The sequence below is a fragment of the Barbatula barbatula genome (assembly GCF_947034865.1).
Source record: "Barbatula barbatula genome assembly, chromosome: 12".
Classification (NCBI taxonomy): Eukaryota; Metazoa; Chordata; class Actinopteri; order Cypriniformes; family Nemacheilidae; genus Barbatula; species Barbatula barbatula.
Genome location: NC_136775.1, coordinates 1120402 through 1145401, shown reverse-complemented (window position 1 = coordinate 1145401; position 25000 = coordinate 1120402). Strand labels below are relative to the sequence as shown.

Here is a 25000-nt window from a genome sequence, read left to right as displayed (position 1 = left end):
TGGGAATACTCAAAACCTCTCCACCTCTTGTTCTCCGTCTCATTTCTCTGGAGTTTTCTTTCAAATCAATTTCCTTGATCTTTTGAGAGAAATGTTTATTGTAATTTAAAAACTCACAGTAACCTTTGGAACTTAACAGATCGTTTATTAAAATAAAACAAAGTTATAGTTCACCTTAATTCATTCGCCCGCATGTCATTTCAGACCTGTTCTGCACAACACTACAGAAGATATTTTGAAGAAGGTTGATAACCAAACACTGAGCCCATTTCTTTCACTGAATGAACACTAAAGCACTGAGGCTTTTCTCAAAATATCTTCTTTTAAAAGTACAATGAACATCATACATTTTTCATGATTTATTTTCATCAGGTTTTGTGTCACATTCATTGTAATGCACCGTTGGCTGTGATTTTGCCAGAAGCTTCTTTGGCTCTGCATTAAAGGTTCTTGTAATATTTTGAAAGTAGTTTTGGTAGGAAGCCCAGTCGTGCATATGGAGGGATTTTTCTGTTCCGTTGGCCTTTCCAAGAACATACAGCGACACAAACACATACAGACGCACAGTGATACAGTCATGAACCTTCTGATACTGAATGTCCGTAGGATCAGTCGCATTGTCTGATGTGATCTCAGGATCAGTCGCAGGTTCTGATGTCGGTTTGGTTGTGATGTGAGAAAGTCAGCGTTATCCATCAGTCTCCGTACTCTCTGAATCAATCTGTCCCCTGCTTTTTTCACTCTTTTGCTGACAATTTCCCCTGTGATGGAGGGCCGAGCGCTTCGGTCGTCTGATCTGAACAAGACATATTCAGGCTGTGCATCTGTGTCATGGTCAACAAAACTCCAGATCCCTGTGCTGTGACACCTTGTGTGAGACAATAGAACGCATTAGAACCCATAATAATCATACAATCTGTCCACACTGGATGCGCCGGTGTAAAACACGTTGTGAGAGTAGTGATAGATTAAATATACAGATTTTTTATTAAGCTTTGGTTTTACATACATTTTACGTGTGTAGATTCCATAGGTTCACTTCAGAAGAGCGCCACCTATTGCAGATGAGTTCATAATGACTCTGATATTCACATATTCTGGAGTACGGATGGAAACATTTATTGAAAAACTAAATGTTGACTTTAATTAATATATATATTTATATATATATTTATATATAATTTGTCTTTGTTTGCATTTTCATTATTCTTCAAAAAAAGTCTTAAACTTCAAATGTTTTTTTATTTGAAAATGTTTAAAGAAATATAATAATAATAATTATACATGAAAGGAGTCATATGACGGAATTTTGTGTTTTGCTTTTGAGTTAGTGTGTTATATAACCGTTTGTGCCTGTATAAAAGTCTCAAAAGTTTTCCACATGAACTAAAAGAGAAGTCTGAACCAGATCTGCCTATAACGCCTCATCAAGTCATTTATTAAACGTAATAAATGTAATAGTAAATCAACGTCGCAAAGATTTGTTTTGTTCTCTTTATTAACAAACTAATACAATAAACGTGACAAATAATGTAAAAATGAACTAATGTAAAAATGAAGATAGGTGTTATGCCGAATGTCCTCGGCTGTATTGTCAGTGTCCAATAGCAATATCAGTGTCCAAAATCATTCACTCATTTTCATTTACTTCTTCCACATATAGTGCACGATTTATCATTCACTGTATAGGGAAGAAGTGAATGAGTGAACGAGTGAGCCAATATAGACGCAGCTTCTGTTTGGCCTTCACTGAGCTTGCATATGCGTTTTTTATCCTTTTGCAACTGTTACAACGCAAATGTCTCCAAGTGAGAGATGAACTGACCATCGGCCTCGTCCTGGAAGTTTGTGGTTATGGTAAGGGGCGTGACCTATCCACCATACGCCTGCAGTGAGGGATACAGCCAATCACAATGCACTATCAATCAGAGCAATATGCTTTTTTTCCAGTGCGATGAGTTTTGTAAAAATCGACACGTTTTAGAAAGGCGGGGCATCGAGGAGCATGAAAATCATGATTTTTGTCAACCTTAAATAGTATAAACCGTATAAAAACGTATTACACCAAAACCACAAGTTAATAATGTTTTTGATCGTGTCATATGACTCCTTTAATCCGACATAGATCTCAGTAGCAGATTTTAATCGAATGTTAATCAAAGTACAAGTAATCAAAGTCGAAAGTAAAATTATTTATCAAAAAAACAAATCAGGTTTATCTGATACTACAACAAAAAAAACCTTTTTTAATTTAGTCACACCTTGCGTTGCTGCCTTCAGCGGATTTCACCGCGGTTCTGCCGTGCGAGTCTCAATCAGGTCCTTGAGTGGCGTTCCTGAGATGCTTTTATCTCATAAATATGTATATAAATGTAGTCCTGCGTCTGTTTGATGAATCTGCGAGACACGAGTTTCCGACATCGGGAGGTAAATAAAAAAAGAGATGCTAAATGAACATCACTGACAGACGGTCACATGACACGCCTGACCCCTGCGCCTCTTAACACTGATAACCTCGGACAGGTCGACCCGGTCAGATCTCTCTCCAGCTGTACGATGGGCGGAACCGTTCCAGAAAGCTTGTTGGCTGTAATCGGGTCAAACGTTAGGAAGACGGAACGGGTCTGATGCAGGACGAGTCTTGCAGAGATTTGTCCTCTAAATATCCCCTCATCCGTGTGATGTAGTGTAAGCAATTCTGAGTTAATCCTGGCGGCACCACGGGGTCAGATCGGTGTCAAACGCATTTATCCTGAGGTCAGGAGGATGAATTTATTCAGGAGATCAGCTCTTCTGCCTTCTGAAGCGCATGCAAACAGAGAAGAATCCTAATGGCTGTGTTTATACGGCAGGCGGTGCCATCTGAATAATGTGATTAGTTCCGTTCTGTAGCGGTGATGTGATTCAACACAGCTAAACTCAAATCAGCCAATCACAGAGTGAATGTAAAGGGTAATTGAAGAAAATGTAAGCTCTCCAAGAAGCACTTTCTTATTGCCGTGTCTGATTTGATTGTCCTATTCACAAGTTCAGACGCTCGGGCTGAATGTTGGCAGCGCCGGCGGCGGGCGATGACAGATCTGACTGAAGTTTCCAGCGATACGGCCTGTTACTCTCTCTTCTCTCTTTCATTAACTCGACTGTCACCTCGCTGCTCGCCTGAGTGTGTTACGCTAACATGAAAACAAAGATTTATATAGAAAATCTTTTGTCAGGTGAAAGTTGAGAAAGAGATGCTAAGACGAGATGCATATGTGAAATTTTTTTTACAAATGTTTTGAACAAAATACTAGTTGTGTGGTAAAAGTAAGTGGCTTATCAGTTACTGTATTGTGAACTTTTTCTTTAGAAAATGCCATGACAAATAAAAGTATGGGGAGGTTCTTTAAAGATTCTGATATGTTGTGTGTTAAAGAATCTGTCTCGGCATATCATGGTGACATGAAGAAGCATTCGGTTTAAAGATGTCATGACTCGATTTGTTTTTGGTGGGTTTTCGAGTTTAGTTGGATGTGAAGCAACGTTAACAAGGAAAATGTTGTAATACATTTTGCTTTTGACTGTAGTTATGTATGTCTGGAAAAACTACACTGTAAAAAATCCCATAAACACAAACATTTTCTGGCTGCTAGGGTGCCTGAAATATACTGTAAAATAAAATCTGTGAAATGACAGGTTTTCCTGTAAATCAGCAGTATCTTCAGTAATTTCACGTGTTTTGACCGTATTTTAAAAATACATAAAAAATCTCTTACATTTCTTAAAATGACAAATTTTACATTATACGTGAAATATCTATAAATTAATATTAAAGTTCAGTATATATTTTTTTGATATTTCTCATGAAACCATATTTTGTGATTTACATTTTTTGCCATAAATGATCATAGACACCCTTGATTTCTTTAAACTAAAAAAAGCATTAAAAAGTGCTTGTCAACACAGTATTTATTCACATTTAACTGCACATCGACAACATAACTGTTTGATGATGACAATGCTGTGAAATGAATTTTGTCATGTTGAGATATTCTCAGATACACACCCCCTCTGTAAAAGCTCTTCGTGTTCGTCCATCAATTTCCTTCTGCAGGGGGGTTCTGGTCCTGAATAAACTGAGACAGACAATTAAACATTTACATGAAACTATAACCAGATCAGTATGTATGAAAAGCACTTTTGTTTTTCTGTGAGCATCATTATCTTGTGTCTGTTAAATAGAGAAGATCTTTGTTTGAGAGATTTTTGTTAATGAAACGCAGAGAGACATTAATAAGTCCTGCGGTTTGAGGACGGACCCCGTCACACACATGCTGTCCTTTACTTTCATTGTGCTTGTCGTCCGCCACTGATGCTTTGTCTCTCTGGATGCTGTGTTGAGGGGATCTGCCACTGGATACCACTAACATAGCAACTCACATCAGATAAACATACACAAAAAATATGGAAGTCCTGCGTGTTTGAATGGAAATTTTACAGAATAATGTTTTCAACTGACTTACTTACCTCACTGTAGCTCAGGATTGTTCTCATTCTGGTTCTTTATATGATTATATTATCATATTATTCATATACACGATTGAATCATTTTTTATTTCAAAATATTGATTGAATATTGAGTGTGTTCTTGTATCTGGATTGGTCTAAATCCTAACATTCTAACGAAAACAAATGTCTAGATTGAGCACGCTGTGTGAATTACGATTTGAATTAAAGCGTCGGCTAAATTCATTTATGAGTGAGAAATGTAAGATATTGATTTACTTTGTAACACTTTCTTTAACTGGGCTTTTCATTGAAAACTTCAGTTAATTCCTGAGAGATGTTCTGTAAAGTTAAGCAAGAGAGCAGGGGCTTAGATCTGTACAGACTCGCTTCAGTCTGAACTTGACAACATCGCTGCTCATTTAAGTGTACAGTGTACATGATATTTCACAGAAAGAGACGCAGTGATGAAGAGGGCGGATAGTGAGCGTATTTCTTCAGTCAAAGTCTCTGGGCGTCATTTGAAGTGTCGCAGAAAAAGACTTGAATTGATAGTGTTCTTCAACTCCTGGAGTGTTTTAAGAGAAACGTGTGGATACGATTATAAATCTGTGTGTGTGTCTGATAGAGATGTGATGTTTCATTCACTTTATAGTTTTGTTTTTTTGTAATTAAATCGTTTATTCTAAGCTTATGAAATGTGGAAATATCACAGTGTATACACAATAATACTGATGCTTTAAGAGACTGTTGTATACAGACTTATTTCATTATTAATTATTTTATTTATATATATTATCAATTTATTTCAATTGCTTATTTTATGTTATACATTTATATTTTTTATTAAATTTTCCATAATTTATACAAAAAAACGTTTACAATTCATCATTATTTATCTTTCTTAATGGATATGTCATGATAGAAAACGTGTATTTTATTTTGGAATGTGGCCTCGACAGAAATCGCTGTCAATAACTTAATTTAATCTTGTGACTAAAGGCCGCTCTCCAAAATCATTATTTCTTCATCAAACTAATCTTTCTAAGTAGTGAAGTTTATCAACGGACTGCGCAGCCGCAAACACAGTAAATCACACCGCAGGCGTAAGGCCCGAGGCTTGAAGCAAATCAAATCTTGTTGTAGTGTTTCTTTCCAGACTTCTGTTTATTCCTTAGTAGTTCAATTAGTCTTCCAGACTGCATTTTAATGAATATCAATTTGATCTTGATGAAGTTGAATTTGATTTTCGATCGTCTTAATTTCAGCAGAATCCCTCTGCGTCTGAGATCTGAACACACTCTTTCAAACTTTAGATTTGTTCCTTTGTGAATTGAATAACATGTTAAAGAAGAATCGAGAACACACAAATTCTGCCGTGTGGTCATTTCACAAGGTCAGGTTCAGATGTGTTTTATGCCTTAATGCACATTTGGACTAGATTTATGCCTTTCAGGGATCAATGTATTAATAATTCATGTTACGGTCAGATAGGTAATTTCCTGTAGTTGTGGGATTGTGTGAAAGATGAAGGTGACCTGAGAGAAAAAAGATCCACTGGCTGCTCGAGGGCCAAATGTAAGAGAGAAAAATCGTTTCAAGAATATGTTACTTTTGATACGTAATATAATAATTACATTTCTCATTGTCATCTGGCAAAATATAACATGAAAATGAAACGCATTGAGCCTTATGCAATTTGCGTTTGAGTTCTCGTTGCATACAGCGAATATACTGGCTTTGTTTTTCAGTAAATGCAGTAATGAAGTGTTGGGAACATGGATTTCTCTGTTGTATATGATTTATCGCCGCCCAAATGCAGGGACTTAATACTATATAATGTAGAAACCTGTGTTAGGAACATCTGTAAATTTGCTTCACACATTGATAATCCTTCATCTTGTTTGTGATGAGATTTATCGCGCACTACAAACACACACTGTGCGAGATGGGGAAATGGATTTGAATGTTTATTTCACTACATGAATGTTATTAGTGATCAAGTTCTGCTTAACCCTCGGCAGACTCACAACTCACATTTAGAGATTAAAGCATCTGTTTTTCACGAAATAAGACACAATGTTGGCAAACGCAAATACAACTTGTATTTCTCTCGCCACGGTTCCAGGTTTCTGACACCATTGACAGATTGTTTTGGAACAAATGAAGTCAAACTAATCTGTTGTTTTTAACCTATAAAACTCTGGTTGCCAGAAAACTTTTTAAAGACCAACTGTCCAAGAAAAAGGTTTTGCAGTTTAAAACATGTGAAGAATACGGTTACCTAGAGTCAACCACCACTAAACATACTTTTTTCTCGATTTCTAGTGTTTAGTTATACACAAGGGGAAATATTTCCTACAAGAAAAGAAATATAAAGCATTAATATGAGAAAACAATCAAGTAAATAGATCATTTGGTATGTAATCATTTGCAAGTTAAACAATTAATTCGACCTCACGTTACACACTGTCTCCAATATTTTCGTCCGTCATAAAAAATAATCGGATTTTCCGTCACAAGCATTTTGAGAGATGTTTTGACAATTCAGAGACACCAAATATGAAAAAACACATACGAAAATTTCCAACTTTATGTGCAAATATCTTTACTCTCTAAACGTTAGACGTGTCTCATTTCTCTCAAGCTTTGTTACCCAAGCACCGTACATGCATAAACAAAAAAACATTTGAAGGGACAGTTCGGCCAGAAATGAAAATTCTGTCATCATCTACTCACCCTCTGGTTGTTCCAAACCTATAAACATTTCTTTGTTCTGATGATCAAAAGGAAGATATCTGGAACAATGAGAAGTGAGCAAACAGATCTCGTTCCACATTTACTGCCATAGTTGGGAAAATAAATACTATGGTAGTCAATGGGGGATGAGATCTATTTGGTTTCTGGCATTCTTCCAAATATCTTTTTATTGTTGTTCAGCGGTACAAAGACATCTTGGAAGAAGGTTTGGAAGTAAATGATGACAGAATTTTCACGTTTGGGTGAACTTTCCCTTTTAAAGAATATCTCCTTAATGGTTGGGTCTCACAATCACATTTCCCCATCGCCTCTCTTCCGAACCAAACCGGGCAGCCCTTCTTTCATATCTGTCCCGGTAACACTGCTTACCAGCAGGCAAGGTTTAAAAAACACAAGGCAGCGCATTTCCGAGCTTAAACCTCGAGGAGCTTTCAGCGCGCTGTATTTTTAGCCCCTGTAATTTCATTCATTCTCTCGCTACGTGCCATTTTTGTGCTACTAACAATAGCATCTCTGTGGCATCTCTCCATACGCTTTTCCTCTACACGGCCTGTCATTGTGAATTTAAAGTGATAATTTAGTGCCATGAGCCCACAGCAGGCCAGATGTCCACTACATACAGTATAATAACACAATACACACCTGAATGAAAGCATCCAGCGAAGGCTAATGGCCTGCTGTAAAGTGGCACTTTTAAATCATATTTAACATTTTAAATCGACCTTATGTCACTGTATGCTGTTATTCTCTTTATAGGAGCACAAAAGAATATATAACCATTTAGTGAATATTTCTATCACTCAGTAATGTCCACTCTGGGCTCACGGTTGCTTAGCAACGTTGCAACCCCCAGCATCGGTATAAAATGTGAACAGATGCGTCAAGCGCAACTCATCCGATCGGAGTACAGACTGAACTTTTGTGTTTTAGAAACACACACATATAATGCGGATCGACTGTTTTTCATCTTCTTTGTTTGTATCTGTGTCAGAGTAATCCTTTTTAAACCCGTCTTCACAGCGCTCTGCTTTTTGAGAGCTTCTTTTTCATCCCTGTGAATCACGTGTCAGCTTCATTTATTTAAGCTTGAAGTGTCTTTCTATTGGCTTAGAGATAAGATACCTGAGTGTAGAAGAAATGTGTTTTATCTCACTGGCTTGGACCGTCTGCTGTCTTTGTTCAATGAGTTCGGGCCATGTTACAGCTCCGGGTGTCTTTAGATGTGGTGTAATCGTGACCGAGGGTCTTGTTGGTCAGCACATCAATGAATAGATGGAGAAGGTGATTAGCCTCTACAGTTTACTCCTGTCATCTTCTCTTGACATTATTCTGCTTTCTTCCTTTGAGAAAGTCAATAAGGACTCTAGTCACATCATCCTTTGGAGGACTCCACTGATGGCAACTATAGTGACACGCTGCAGGGAATCTTCAGCAAATTACCGCTCTTATCTTAATCTTCCCTCTGTATAGTATAGTTTCTTTACGCACTTCATTACTACATTTTAATAATGAATATTAATAAAACACGGATAGATTTCTAATATTTATATAGTACAAAATGTCTGTAATATTGTACTAATGTGGCATCTATACGTATATCTATGATTTTCACATACAGTATATTATCACTGGTGTATATGGAACCTCTTTGGACTCGGAATAATGTTTAGGTCGTACCATTGCTATTGTTCACACGCTGTTTTATACATCAATAGTCTTGAAGTGCTCAGCGCTGCTGGGAGACGTTATCTTAAAGTGTTTCATAGCAGTGTGTGTCCTCCTGCATGGTCCAACCGCAGACATCTTGACTGCATCCTGCAGCATGTTGGACCGAACGTGAGCGAGATTCTGTACAGAACGATACAGCCCGAGGTCACGGCTGTTTGGATGGAAGAAATCCTTTTTTCAGATGTAGAATGTTCTTTCAAGGGGTCATGTGATTTTTTCATATCTGAAGAGTGTGGTTGCAAAAGGAGATACGATTTTCAAAAATGTTTTTATTGTCTTGGTCAGCTGTATTTGTTTTATTATTTTGGCACGAATCAAAAGAAACCAACTGCAGTTTGATTTCTATTAAATTGGAATGCACAATAAAAAATGTGATTTTTGAAAAAAGGTTAAAAACTGAATGATGTCATTTTGGAACCAATCTCTTCATCTGTTTCCTCTCCGTCAAGGTTTACTTATAACGTTTTTGAAGTGACAGTATATTGGGCCAGATTTAGTTTGTCCTTTTACTACAAACAATGTTTTTTAGTACAGTGAACGTTTTGCTTGAAATGTGTCTGATCAAATCCTTTTCCATCAAAAACATTTGCATGCTCATGTTAAAATGTAATTGTTCGGTATAAATAAATATATATATATATATATATTACTTGCCTTCCAGGACCTGCAACATCTATTTAAGTGCAAACAATCTTGTAGTACAATCGTGACCTTCCGGCATCCCCGTTACACCTTGAAGAAACATGTTTTCACATTTTCTTATCCATTATCATTAGTAATGTGACTCAGAGGGGTGACTATGGCAACAGAGATGTGTGTCTTAATGCTGTTTCTGTTCTGCAGAACGGAGAGGCTTCGGTGTTTGAGGTGAACATTCGTTACGTTGGCGGTCTTCTGTCGGCCTTCTACCTGACCGGAGATGAGGTAAGATTCAATTTCACCTGTTCCTTTCACTGCTCCTCAGATTGAACTCATTTGATCCTTTGAAAACACTGTGGCGTTACAGAGAGCGACAGAATAAAACTATATATTTTAGACTGAAAGCATCAGATTTGAGTGGAGAATGACGTAAAGGCGATCCATAAACACAGACGTGTTGTTCAGCCTAATGGACATTGATTTTGAGTCTGAATTAGCCCAAAGAATGATGGATGTTGGTTCTCTGGCCATTTTTGATAATTGTCTATAAATAGATGTATAGCTTATATCTGTAGGTCTGCGATAGATTGTGTCAGAACACATATACACTACTGGTCAAATGTTTAGGCTCATTCTTTAATTATATATATTTTAGAAAAACACAAACTTATACATTTTAGAATAATTGTAAACCTATCAAAACCATAGAATAACACTGTGAGATTTATGTTGGGACCTCTGATATACAGTATATTAGCATCTTTAAGTCACCCTTTGCCCAGAATTTGTCAAATCGTACACTTGGCGTTTTATCATTCAGCTAATTCTGCAAAGATTTGTTGACGGTATTGAAGGATTTTCCATCTATGCTGGATTGCTTTCGATTCATTTTTAATCCATTTGAAAAATAGTTTTCAACAAAATGCAATAAATAACACACCAGAAATACCAAATAACAGAAGAAATTACGATATTGTGCAATCTGGCCCTCAAAGAAAAGAAGTTGAAGACCCCTGCTGTACATCATGGCCTTATAGTCCATGTATTGTTCTGTTCTGTACTGTACTCCGTCTCCCTCAAGACACATGACACAGATGACACGGCTGTCACTATTAAGGGTGTTAGATGTTCTTGACTCTGAAACACTAAACTGAGTAAACCTTTGAAAAGAGAAGCTTCAGCTGAACGTCTCAACTTGAGTTTTATTGAGTACAGAGCAGAACCGTAGACCTCTGGACATCAAACCCCATTTCCTACCATGAGATTTTAAAACAACAGAGTCTAGATGACTTCTTTTAAGATAATAAATGAATGAAGTGTTATTCAGTCCCTACTGGTCTGGCGGCTCAGTAAAAGTGACCCAAAAATCATCATCTATGTTTTTGCCGCTCAGGTTTCATGCACATTTATGAGAGCGTTGCAAGTGCATACTTCAAGTTCATTTTAGTAAATATACTTAAGAGTATTTTCAAGTGTGCATTATGAAGTATACAAATACCGTTATACTAGTAGTGTACTTGTAACTTCATTACTGCTTGATTGGAGGTCTAAACTGATTCGCTTTTAAGTTTATAAAGTGTAATTTTCCATATACTTGAAGTGTAACCGTAGTAAAGCTTACACAACAACATTTTTCATTTGTACCTGCAACACCTATAGGTGTAATGATAGTTAACTAGTTCATCAATTTCTCCCGGTGTGTCCTGAAATCCTGTGAAACAGACGGGTCTGCAGAAATAACCGAACACACATCTCTGACTATCACTCCAGAACCCAAGAGCACAGTTCCTTTCAACGCTGTTTATTTGCCTCCTTCAATCTAAAGAACCCGTCCGCCGCGCACCTGAAACCTTCGGCTCGTAAAGCCATCACATATGAAAAGCCTATAGGTCTGTTTCTCAGAAGAACTGCCTGCAGATCATATCACCGCAATGGAAAGAGCGTTCACAAGCGACTCCTCTTTTCATCATTCCATCATCTGGCACGCCTGCAGGTTTCCTCTCCGTCTAAATGTTTTATTAGCGCCACTACAGGGATCATATCGAACCTTTCAGGACGTACGGATGACCTGAATAAGCATCAGACGCGGTGATTCTCCTGCGGCACGAGTTATTCGCTGCATTATTGATGGAGTTATTAAATTCACGCGCGGTCACGCTGGTTTACATGCATTGTTTAATTTAGCATCGTCTTTACGCTCTTTCCATGCTGTATTTACAGAAGCGTGTTGGGCTCGCACCGATCTTCCCTGTGGGTTTTATCTTCAGTCGACCTGCGTTTCTTAGTCGAGGAACCCCTGCTGTTCACAATGAGCGTCAGAATGCATTTAGAAATGTTCTGTTCTTCATATAAATATATATATATATACTGTATATAGGGTGACAATGAGATTTTAAGGGATTTAAAGAGCAAGTAAGGGGTGAAGAGTAAAATTGATGAACCACTTGCATCACCAAAAGGAATTGAAAAATAGTTTGTTGTCATACAGGCTTTCTCCTCGCCGTGTCTGCCATTAGTCATAGACAAACAGACAATCCTCTTGCCATTAGGGGAGCCAATGTTTACGTTTTATGCATTTGCCAGACACGTTTATCTAAATCCACTTAAAGTAAATTTAAGATTTACTTTGATCAGTTTGGTGCGTGTCGGATTATAACCTTTGCGCTTTTAACACAGTTTAACAATTTCCATTGTGTGCTCAACCTATGCACGGGTCTGTTTCTCTCCTGCCTGTTATAAATTCTTTAGAAATTCACTTTTTATTCTGAAAAAGATTGATGTAGATGAGTGTAATAGCAGCAGGGTGCCACGTGTGTGGCTTTGCTCAGGAGCTCATTATAATCCTTTTGTGCAAAATCAAGATGGAGTCACATCAGGGAGAACATCTTTCCATCATCTAGGCCCTGAAACGTCAATTTCATAATGTTTTGTATGTTTTGTGAATAAAGCAATGTTGACGGGATAGTTCACACAAATGGAAATAAACAGACAGATTGTTTCAAACCGGTATAAATGTCTTTGAATGTCAGTAAGCAAACAGATCTCATCACACATTTACTGCCATAGTTGCGATGAATACATTGGGAGTCAATGGGGGATGACTGACATTCTTACAAATATCTTAATTTGTGTTCAGCAGAACAAAGAGTTTTCCACCGGTTTGAGTCAAAGATGATATAATTGTTGGGGTGAACTGACCCCTAAGTAAAATATTGAGAAAGATTGAATTTTTCAAAAAACAAGTCTGTACGCTGAAGGAATGCTGGGATTACGTGTCGTGACCAGAGCATTTTGGAATCAGGTTTTGCTACCCGTCTCTTATTATTAGAAAGGCAGTGAAAACGCTGTTTATAGGCAGAAGGCCGTAACTTTTAACAATGAGAACACTATTGATTCTAGAAGCCGTTGATTTGTTGATTTGTGGTCCTGAGAGAAGACGTGTCAGTCGGTAATCACCGCTCATAAAACTCACGTCAGGCCTGTCCTCTCTCGAACCTTCAGCTTGATTCGGGTGTTTACAAAAAACATATCATTATCATTTAAAAAATGATAAAAATTATAGTTAAACATTTGATTCTACACTATTTTTTATTTAGTTTTTCAGTATTTATTAATGTTAATACAATTATTCGTGTTAGTTCATGGTGCACTAACTAATGTTTACAGACACAACGTTTGAGTTTAAAAATGAAATTCTGAAATTTAGATGAACAGAGACTCATAAATGTTCGTGTTAGCTAATGCATTAATTCATTGTAAATTTTCATAGAAAACCAAAATATACTTTTTAAACTAAATATTTGTGGTAGTACATCAGATTATAGAATTGAAATGAGTTGTTGGCTTCATTTGTTATGTAAACATATATTGTAATTGTTGTTGAGAGTGTAAAGTGTGGAAAATGAATAACAGCATCTGTTGGGAACTAATATTTTCCTAGTCAAATGAAAGCAGGTGTTTAGTCAACAGGTGCCCGAATGTTACTCGCTCACATCCGACTCCAAAGTGTTTGTTATCAGCAGAACCAATGAGAGAGAAAGTTGATGGAACAGTTTTTTCACAGCAATGGTGGTTCATGGAGTGACGCATGGAGCTGCTGCTAAACCGACCAACTGATGTCAACTTTGAACCCATTTAAAGACGCGTGTCCTTTAATAAATAAAGCATTTCAAGAGAAAACACAACTTCCTGGAACTATCCAAAGGCGGAAAATGTTTCCTTCCATTTCCGCAACTCTCTCTCTCAACGGCTCTGGTTATCATAGAGATAAATGCAGAGGTGGGATTATATTTGATCGCCCAGTGTTTTCATCGGCAGGCTACACGTCTGAATTTGTCATGCGGAAAGGTCAGTGATTCTTCAGTGGGCGTCCAGAATACTTTTTCTAAAGTTTGAACAAGAGCATGACCTCATATACAGTGCAGAAAAATAAATGTTTGGAGATGTATGGAGGTGTAAAATGAATGTAGATCGTAGAATCTGAGCTCAGCACGTTGACATCTCTTCTCAAACTCTGATGACAGACACATTTCTCTGGAGAAATATCTGAGACAAATAAGACTAAATCAAAACTCTCCAATAATCTCATTCATGTCTAGGAGAAATAATGTAGTAATTCAATCTGTGATTATTCTTATGCCGTTTTCCGTACGTAAGGTTCTGGCAGCAGTTCAGCTTAGCAATAAACCCATGAACAAGTTAAAGACGGACGAACGGTTGACGTGTTTATTGGCATCTGGGAGAGTAGTTTACACATCTTGTTTAAACCGTCTTCAGTCCGTCTCATTCGATGCATTGCCGGTGATAAACTCGAAGGCCGCACAGCGACCGCAACCTCGTAAAATATTTCGGTTAATATTTCAACAACACGCCGGGGAAAATTCACCATTCAGACTTTCTCCATCTCCAACTTTCATGCGCTGCTCATTGAAGACTCTTCTTTCTTCGCATCCCATTTCTTCTGATTAATGTTCTGGTGTCACTCAGCGGCTTTCATAAACCACAGCAGAAATTGCTCTCTCCTTCTCATTTAAGAAGGTAATTGAGTGTGTGTGTGTTTCCTCTTCTACATGAAGCTGCAACGGCTTTTAATTAAGCACATAAAAGCCTCGTATTAATTGCGAGAGAGGTTACAAGGTTGCGATGCTACTATCAATTATGTGATAAATAATAACGTACATTTGCGTCCCCCGGAATGAGACGGAATAAACTTGCATCTGCCTTTTTCACTCCCGAAAAGACTTGTATTTCGCAGTACACATTTGTGACCCTGGACAACAAAACCAGTCTTATGGGTCAATTTTTCGAAATCCAGATTTTTACATCAACTGAAAGCTGAATAGTTAAGCTTTTTATTGATATATGGGTTGTTAAGATGGGACAATATCTGGTGGAGATACAAGAGTGTAAATCTCTGGAAGTAAAGGGTGCAAAAAATCTAAATATTGAGAAAATAGCCTTTTTTTCAAGTTGTTAATCCGAGGCACTGTAGCAGGCCATCCACTCACAAAAATAAAGTTTTTATATATTTTGGGTTGAAAATTTACAAAATATCTTTATGGAACATGATCTTTACTTAATATTGATTTTTGGCATAAAAGAAAAATCTATAATTTTGACCGACACAATGTATTTTTGGCTTTTACTAAAAATGTTCCCGTGCTACTTAAGACTGGTTTTGTGATCCAGGGTCACATTTATTCTGTATATACCGTCAGTTTCTTGTGTTTAGTAACCAGAGAAAACAGCCGGCTTACTGTAACACAATTAGCTAATTCTTTGTCCTTTTACTGGCTAGTGGTCATATAACCGTGTTTCCAAACGCTCCCTGATGATTTGGTGTTCAGCGGGGATAAATGAGCCATCCGCAGCAGCTGGGCTGTAAATATCCGTGGACGACTGTAATGTATGGTTATGACTTTGGCATGGCCCGGGGTTTATGGTTGTGTTGGGTATTAGGGGTTTGCGCCTGGACAATCCTCGATCCATGCATCTTAACGTTCTGTAATTGACGGGGCTGGAGAGGCACAGCTCGGGCGTACGGGGGTCAATTAAAGCTACCCAGAATCTCTCCTCATCAGTTCTGTTACGTGGAGACTGCAGTTGTTAAATACCACAATCGTATGTCTCCGGAATTAAGGCAGAAGTATGGGGGAAATTATAGAGAAAAATTACAAGAGAAAAATCTGGACGTATTTTAGCCAATAATTTGGTCCTTAAAGTAGCAATGTGGGATTTTTTTAGAGGATCTGTTGACAGAAATACATTATAATATACAGTACAAAACTATTTCTTCAGAGATGTATAGAGACTTTTTATTACATTAGAATATACTATTTCTATCTACATACGGAGCGGGCCTACATATATCGAATTCGCCGCCATGTTTTTTAAAGTAGCCCTAAACGGACAAACAACTCTACAAATCGCGGCTCCTCTCCCTCTAGAGGAGCTAGAACGCCGTTGCTATTTACTGTGAGCTAACTCTGCCCTCAAACGTGCTGTGCAATGCAAGCATGAAATGCTTCGCATTATTGTAACTTAGACCACGCAAATAATAATGCAAATGAATAAAATAAGAGAAGATGACACAAGTATATACAAGCAGCACACTGGTTCCAGATAAACAATGACACTCAAAACTGCTCCGTTACACAGCTAATATTACAATAACAACATATCTTGGTTCTTACAAAGAGAAAAGACAATGTTACTCACATACTAATCCGAATCAAAGCAACCTCCCCGGGGTGATGTTTAGACAATCTTTCTCGCCAACGTCTCTCTGCTGGAAAGTACCTCCAAAGTATGAATATCTTCACTAAAAGCCTTATGCCGGGTTCACATCAAATGCAAATTAAGCGTTTTGTGTGAGTAAATACATACAAAGTCAATGGATAGATGCGTATAGACGCAAACTCACGGCAGGCGGTGCGGATGACGCAAAACTGGGGGCCCCACTACCGCCAACGTGCGTCATTCTCGTCTTCCGAGAAGGTTGAATTTTTTTGTCAGATCGCATCACTCACGCGAAAATAACGAACTTTCCCGCAAATAATTAAGAGCGTGGACCACTGTTGTTCGTGTTTAGTGTGAGCCCATCATAAGTACCACGGGTCCTAACGCGTCTCTGCTGGAAAGTCTTTATAATGATTAACGCAGGTCCTAGCTTCTGCCGGACTTTTATCCTTCTTTTTATACTTAAAATCCACAGACCCTTTATTTGATGTAATAAATAAGACACAGCTCTTTCGATAGTCTTTCTAATTTGGCCGGCATGATCTCTTCCCTGCGTCAACATGAGAAGACACGCTGTCCCAGCCGACGACATCTTGTTTTTACTGTGGTGGCCCCGTCGTGTTTGTAATGAGAGATTGGTTGCCATTCTCAAGCTAATGGCCGCTATAAATCCCACTCTAGACCTTTAAGTGTAGCTAATAAATAATGAAGTTAGTGTTTTTAAGTGGTAAATGTCAAAGTGCAGATCATATTATATCCTGAAATCTAAAGGAAATTTACGGTGTGGTGGATATCTCTGAAGTTGTGCCCTGTGTAGATTGTTAAAACGCAAATATCTTGGCTTCTGTTTGCAAGACATTTTGGATTATTCTATAAGGAACCTATATTTTAAATGCAAAGTATTCATATTTTGTTTATTAATTCATTTGTAATTGTTTAAAAGATCTGTGTTTAAAACCCTTAGAATTATAATAAAATAACACAATTAAAAATCAAGATATAAATCCTTACGCTGATTCACAATAGTGTGCACAATATTTTTTTATCATTTGAGATGTCAGTCAAGATTTTCCAGAAATGTGATTTGACTTCAAACGGCGGTGAAGACAAGTACATAAAGTAACCTGCAATGTTGTCTTTCAACAGAGATGATTTACAGACTCCAGTTTAAAACAATCAAAAGTCATTTTCTTTTCTATATGTTATTTAATCTGAAAATGACTATAAATTTCATCTGATTGAAAAATCAATCAATCAATCAGTCAATAAATGTGACTTGCAGTCTTTCGTTATATATCCCACAATGCACCTCTCCTCTCTCTCTCTGTTTGTCGGGCATCTCTCATTTACTCAGAGACTTTGATCTTTGTGTCTGGATCGAGTCTTTTTGCTCTGCCTGTCTGTGGAAGTTAGGCTTGAATAAAAAGGTTAAATATGTGATATCGGCTATTTTTTCTTTACTGCATATAAAACAAGCTTTAAAATGACAATGAGTGACTTTTTGACCTTAAAATAATGTAATGTAAAATACTTTTAGTGGAAGGACAACTTTTAACCGAAATTGGACTTGTAACTTTGGTGTTCGGGTCGGTACAAGCCCCGCCTATCCCCTGCTTTATGGCATACGTCACGTTTTACTCGTAGCCTGGGAGAAGTTAGCAGAGCTAACAGTAAGACGAAACAAACCAAAACATCACCATGGCAGAGCCAGACAAAAAACTAAAGAGGGTTTTGTCGGAGGAAGCAAAGAAACGAAAGCGAGAGAGTGTTGGATTTTTTGTTACTGTCCTGTACTTTTGAAAGTATTTGTTATTAGTCTGTGTCCTTGGAGCACCACCGGTTCACACTCTATAACCGTAAGCTGAGAGATAAAGTATTGTTAGCGGTGTCAGAGCTAGCATGTTGTCGTCTCTCGTCATGAATGTGTGTAGTGCTTGTAAATGAAGACTTAAAAAAACACTACAAAAGTATTGTGGTAAAAAGTAGCAGATTCTTCATTTCAGATCAGTAAAACCATGCAAATGTTGAACAGTTCAGTCGTTGAGTAGACTAATGTTATCATTATATATAATGTACATGCTATGCGCTGTTTTCATAGCCAGTTGACTGTTGTTATAACATATATTACACAAAACACAACGAGTGAAAAAAGAACAAAAGAAAAGTACTCTAGGTTACAAAACACATTCACGTCCAATCGTTGTGTTTCGGCTAAATACAAATGTTCTATCTAGCTAGCACGCTTTGTCCGTCGGCTTTGTAAACAAACTCACGTGTATTGAGCTGCCAGCGGGAAATATTTGCGAAAGTTTTTACAACACAGACAATTCCGCTTATCAACCACGTGGCGAAACAGTTAGCAGGACTTGTTTCGAGTCCCAGAGGAAAACATATTAGAAATATCCTAAATCAGTCACACAAATGTACGTTTTCATGTGCTCAGTGTTTTATTAAATATTATCTGTGTTTTATTAAATAATTATTTTGCAATTGTGCCTCATGCATCTTACACCGCTTCAGTGTTGATGGTTCTGATCATGAACTTTAGTTGTTGAAAATCTTTAACGCTCAACTAGTCAACTCTGTCCTTATATCCTCATGAAGTGCTGATGGTGCTTTATGGCCACGTTAAATTTATGTACGCTTCTGGATTTATAGATGCGCAGACTGCCGAGCTCAGGAACCCTGATGCCAAGACACATCCATAAGCCGTCCAATCAGATGATCTGTGCTACCGTTTGCTTGCTAGACGATTTTCTGATGTATTTACATTCATGAGTGGAGTCAACAAATATTGAAGTGTTCCTAACAATCATTTGACCTTTGTCAACAAAATTATCAGAAAGAACGTTTCCTTTGGTAAATGCCGTCGAAGGTAGCGCATCGGTCTTGTGTTACTATGGCAACAGAGTACTGAGATGTCAAGAAGGGCAGGAAGGCAAGGAGTGCAGTGCATCGTTATAGGGATGTACTGTACTGTATAGGGATGAAGGTATGGAGTTTAAAAACTGTTTGGAACATCATATATTTATTGCACGATTTAAAAAAATATGTGTATGAATGATAACACGCATTAGCTGCTTTACACTGACTTGAAGTGTAGCTCATCCAGAATTATAATCTGTCAATGGCTTTTGTGTTACATAATTCATATCTGTTTGCACTGATGTCAGATTCATGATTCATTAGTTATGAATAATTCGATCTTTTGGTGTGCACCCAATACAAATAAATTCACAGAATGAGAAATATTAATATTATTTTTATATATATATTATATTATCAAGAAAGTATTTTTACCCAATTTATCTTTATATAACAAATATTTGGGTTACATTTCCATAAAAATTCCTTTTAAACCCCTTAAGTTTACTGACAAAAACAACTTTTTTCAATATTGTCGATTCACGCTGTACTCTCTAGAATGAGAATGGCGGTGTTTCATCAGTCATGTGGTGAAGGGTGATATTTTCCTCTGTGATAAGTTTAGCATGAGGCTGTTTATCCGTTAGATGTCAGATTGATTTGTTTACCTCGGCTGTCGAGTGTTCTTACTGTGCAATCATGTTTTGTAAATGACATTAATCAGGTCAGATGAGAGCGATGGGATGTGAGGAGAGAACTGATGATGAACAACATATGACCTGATGTCCCTTCTCAACCTCACATGTGTTTCTCTGTGCGTTCTTTGTGCGATGAAAAGTAATGCATGTAGTGTATTTGAATGAATGCTAAGACTTTATATTAAGGCACTCTTTATAAAGCATTTAGAAATGTGTTCATTAATGATTAATAAGTCATTTACAAATGCATTATAAAGCAGTTACAATACCACGAAAAACCTACATAACACCACACAGTCTCCAGACTGACAGCCTATTTTGCAAATAAAATACATTTATTAAGCATTTATAACATGTGAGTTAAAAATGTCTCACTATCTGGCAGGTATTTCGTTAGAATCCCTTTTTATTTACGCAGTTGTAACTGCTTTATAATGCATTTGTTAATGATTTATTAATCATTAATGAACACATTTAAAAATGCTTTATAAAGGTTACCTTAATGTATAGTGTTACCTTCTCTTTGTCCTATAAGGAGACAAATATAACTCGGTCATTCATGCAATGACCCTTTTAACTTTGTCCAGTTTTATTATTAAAAGGAGGTTCATTATGGTCATTGTTCTGCAAGACAAGAGAGATAATCCCACCGGCTTTTTACAACAAGAGCGAGAAAGAGAGAGAATTGTCATATATATATATATATATATATATACACACATACAGTTCATGATCTAAATCCATCTATCCATCTGTTTATGTAGTGTTTCTCTGTGTGTTGTGCATGAATCTCCTCGGGCCTCTTACACCGTTCATTTTTTTCCCAGCAGGCATTTATTAAATGTGTTTTTTCCTCCATCCACCATAATTTGATTGTTTTAATCTCTCGCAGAGTTATGAAAGAGTTCTTTAAACTATGCGTGGGAAAATGAAGACGCTGGTTAAAAGCATTCAGAGCGTTTTAACTCTTGATTTTACTGAGATAGTCAGTTCTCATGTCTGGATTCATTCATGTAATTTTTCTGAAAACAAACACCACTGATAGTAATAGATTTTTATTTCTCCATCATATTCGATATATAGACAACATAAACAAACATGCACACATTCGGGGACTGCACTTAACTTCTGGGAATACATTCACAAACAATAGTTTTAGTCATTAAACAATGCATTTCATCCAGATTTTGACTTTTTGATGTTGATTTATCATCATCTGTAGCCTAACGTTATTGTCTTCTCTCCCTCGGTCATTATCTGATGGGGCTAATATTCACGTGAGCTCTAATACACAATAAATAACCAAACCGCAAGCATCTTATTATTGTGTTTATCCGTATATTCTCATAATGTATAAAGTATATGATTATGGTGGATGCTGATGTCTTAAATAGTCTTAAATGTCTTAAAGGCGGCAGTTTAAAGCGATGATTTAATGCAAGCTTACCTTGAACAGACACTTACTGATACTGAACGCGTTCTTCTTTTATGGCAGGCAGTCGTCAAGAGGACATACCGCCACCTACTGTCCCTGTGTCTTTATACATCTGATCTTATGTTTAACCTGTCATATTTTACTGATATATATGAATAAAATGTGTGTTTTATTCATATATAACCCTGTTGTCATGTTAAACCTGTGTGGTTTCCATATAAAGGTTTGAAATGATGACAGATTTGTCATTTGTGAGTAAACGTTCCCTTCAAGTGCGTTTGAACCTCGGTGCCTTGGCCATGAGCATCACCTTTAAAAATCCTTTGTAAAAATATTTTCTTACGCTGCAAGTTGTAGAGTTTTAAAGCTGTTGTCTGAATGACTTGTGAATTGTGAAGTGATGTACGTGCGGTATCGATCGATGATCAGTGTCTTTGCTGTTTAATTACTCCTCCCGATAAGCTGAATCAAAATCTGCTTTCGTCTTTGTGGGGGGAAAATGAAATTACGTGTACTGACATCTCATTAATGATGTGAAACAGCACATCGCTGTCAGCGACGGTTAGGGAGCGCGCCGCGGGGGACGGAGCAGAGAGCTCACGGTCAGATGGACCGGCCGCCCGCTGGGCTTTCACTGTATCAACTCGGGTCAGCGTAAACTTCCACTCGGCTGTAAACACAACATAAGTTACAGTTAAACGCCATCGATCTGTGCTCATCAGTGCACACTGCCAAGTGTATTGTTGACAAGTGCGCAGGGATCTTGAAATAGGAAAGGGCTGATGGTGATTGACGGCAATCACAGTATATACTCCGGGTCAGAATACAGCATCCAATCAGATCGGAGCGTGACGGCAGCATGGAGACCCTCGTCTCACAGGGGGGTAGACTATCAAAAGCATTATTCAGCATCACCTGCCGTGAAATCAAGAATAATGTGAAGAATCCTCATTCGGAACCGTTTCTGACTCCTCACCAGAGGCTGACGTGTAAAATAAAACCAAATTAATGCAAATAACCCTGAGGTTTTGTAACTTTAAGACAATACAGAGGTGCAAATAAGCTCTGCAGGATTTGTCAAAGAAAGCAAAGCGGTCATGTTGGGCATCGCGGGAGGACAACAGACGGTCAGGCGACTGACTGAGCATCCCGCTTTAAGATTATCGTGCCATCTGACCGGAGCTGAGCCGCACTGCATAATGTCGCATTAAAAACACAGGAGACCTCACAGTCGTAATACTGCCTTCGGCTTTTATTATTTTTCAAGCATAAATCTGTTTGGGATGAGTTTCACCCGCTTACTTGACCTGCACTCGCATTCTCACCTCGCTGATCTCTGGATTTATTCCACGCTACAGTCGCTCATAGGGGTACATGTGTTTGTCATCTCAAACATTGTCTTATGGCCATCTGTGCGCTTTCACACGTCTCAGGGGGATGATGGGTGGTACGACTGTAAATAACACCCCAATGTCGCCCCATCTGCTTGAGGTTTTCTGTACTGTTCACATTTGCCGGTGGGATAGCTTTACTTCTTTTCCATCCATAAAAAATAAAAATTACAGATTAGATTAAATGGAGACTTTTGCTTCAGTCTCGTCTCTGTCTCAGATGTTTCTCCTGACAAAAAGAGGAAGAAATGTGACAAATGTGTCTGTCATTAGAGTTTGAGAAGAGACGTCAACAGTGTGTCAAACTGACCTCAGCTTTGTCTCGTCTGCAATCAAATCTTAATATTATTTAAGGTCTAAATATGATCTCAAACATTTTTCAAAAGATGTTCGCAATACATTTTTGTCAATTGTACTTGATGTTTTTCATCTACCGTAAATGCATGTGACAATTTTGAATATTTATAAATGTTTGTTTCAGAGACTGTATGAAATAGGACTGCCAGAGGAAGATTTAATGACCCGTGGTTTGATTTGCGTCTTATACATTCAGTATTGAAAGGAGATATAATACAATATTTTATCTGTGATGTGTTAATTTACTCATTTGTCCTGAAATAGGCATTGCCTTGTGGTCCTTTACTGTAATGTATAATCATGATTTTGGTCAATTTCTGGCCAAATGAACAACTTTGTATAGTGAAACGACTCATAAATGACGTTAGATTTTGATCATACCGCCCACCCGTAGTTACGAATATAAATTTCATTTCTTTAAAGCGAATAGTTTCCCCGTGTTTTTATCCAGCTCACGGTCGTCCTTCACCCACGCAGCACATGGGATTTACATTTTAGGCAAGCGTGCTGTAGAGTTTTCATCATTTGGAGTTTTTCCTGGCAAGAACTTGAAATGGGATTTGTGAAATAGCATCAAACTGTGTCATCCATTCATCTCTGATATCCTTGGTCTACTACAGATTCACATACAGTAATCGAGTCTTGAGCGTTTTCTTCATTTTCAGCTGGTGAAAGAAGCGGCGAGCCGTTGGGGTCGGGGGGATGAAACGCTTGTTTATCAGGGGAGCACAGCTTTGTTTTGAGCTCGTCTGTTTGTCAGAGAATTCAGACAGACTCCTTGAAAGTTGATAGGAATGACACCGATTTCACACACAAATGTCCATCCGGCAAACAACAGTCTTTGAATTATATAAAGACTAAAACAAGGCAAACATATTAAGCAGCAGGAATGGCACTATGACGAAAATCTTTAAGATTGAAGTAATTTCATATTAGACTCTCTTTGCTGGAATAAATGTTTTTTATATGAAATTACCTTACTTCTTATATGAAAAAACTTGTATACATAAAGCACAATATAATTCAAAATAAGCTGCCATATGGTGGGATAAAGATAGCAATATTTCGCCGGACGACTAGAACTGCAAGATATATTGAAATGATCCAATTATAAGGAAAGTGTATTTCGCAATGGTTTGAAATGCCTGGATGATTTTAATATTTATAGTCAAAGGTACTATACAGACAGCAGAGAGGCTGGCGAGACGGCAGGAGTCATGTTTTTAAAAGAATGTGAAACATTGTGGGTTATATTATTTTTATAAAATAAACTTTGATATAAATGATTAATCTAAAAAATGTTAAGCGTTATTGTAGAGCGTATTCCATAACATGTTATCACTTATCACAGTTGTTTATGGTTACGTCGTGTGCAGCTCTACACTGTAAAAAAGTGAAGAAAAATATGGCACAAAATACTGTATTAATATGAAGGAATTTTCCATATTCGTTTTTTAATAATACATTTTAAATAATGCTCTGTGTTGAATACCAGTTTAGCATTAAGGGAAATAAAATAAACCTCAGTCTTCAACTCTACTACTCCTCAATCTCATTAGAGTTCCCACAATCCTCTGTGAACGGTATGCAAATGTTCTGAATGCATAAAATCCCGATGACTTCATTTGCAAAAGATACAACAGAGCTCTCTGCACGCAGTGCTATATATCGCACAATGCACTGGGCTCGATATCAACCAGATTTGATGAGCTCGTTTTTGGCTCAGTATTAGCTCAATATTAGATTCAATTTTCAGCATAATAACTGTTCTCCCAAACTCTGTCCAGCTAAAGATGTACTCTACTCAATTTTAAAGAAGGTATTCTCTCTAAAAACTTTGCAGAGCCCTTCGCATAATATTGCCTCTCTAAAATGAATTACTTTATTGCATCTTCACTATTGTT

The 25000-nt window shown here is 37.5% G+C and overlaps 1 protein-coding gene across 1 annotated transcript in view; it reads left to right on the top strand.

Annotated features, from left to right (window-relative positions):
• LOC306902076 (mannosyl-oligosaccharide 1,2-alpha-mannosidase IA) overlaps positions 1 to 25000 on the top strand; it is a 130325-nt gene that overhangs the window by 86368 nt on the left and 18957 nt on the right. Inside the window, exon 4 of the mRNA XM_079470373.1 lies at positions 9817 to 9897. Within this exon, the coding sequence (XP_079326499.1) occupies positions 9817 to 9897 (81 nt within the window). The remainder of the gene's footprint in view (positions 1 to 9816; positions 9898 to 25000) is intronic.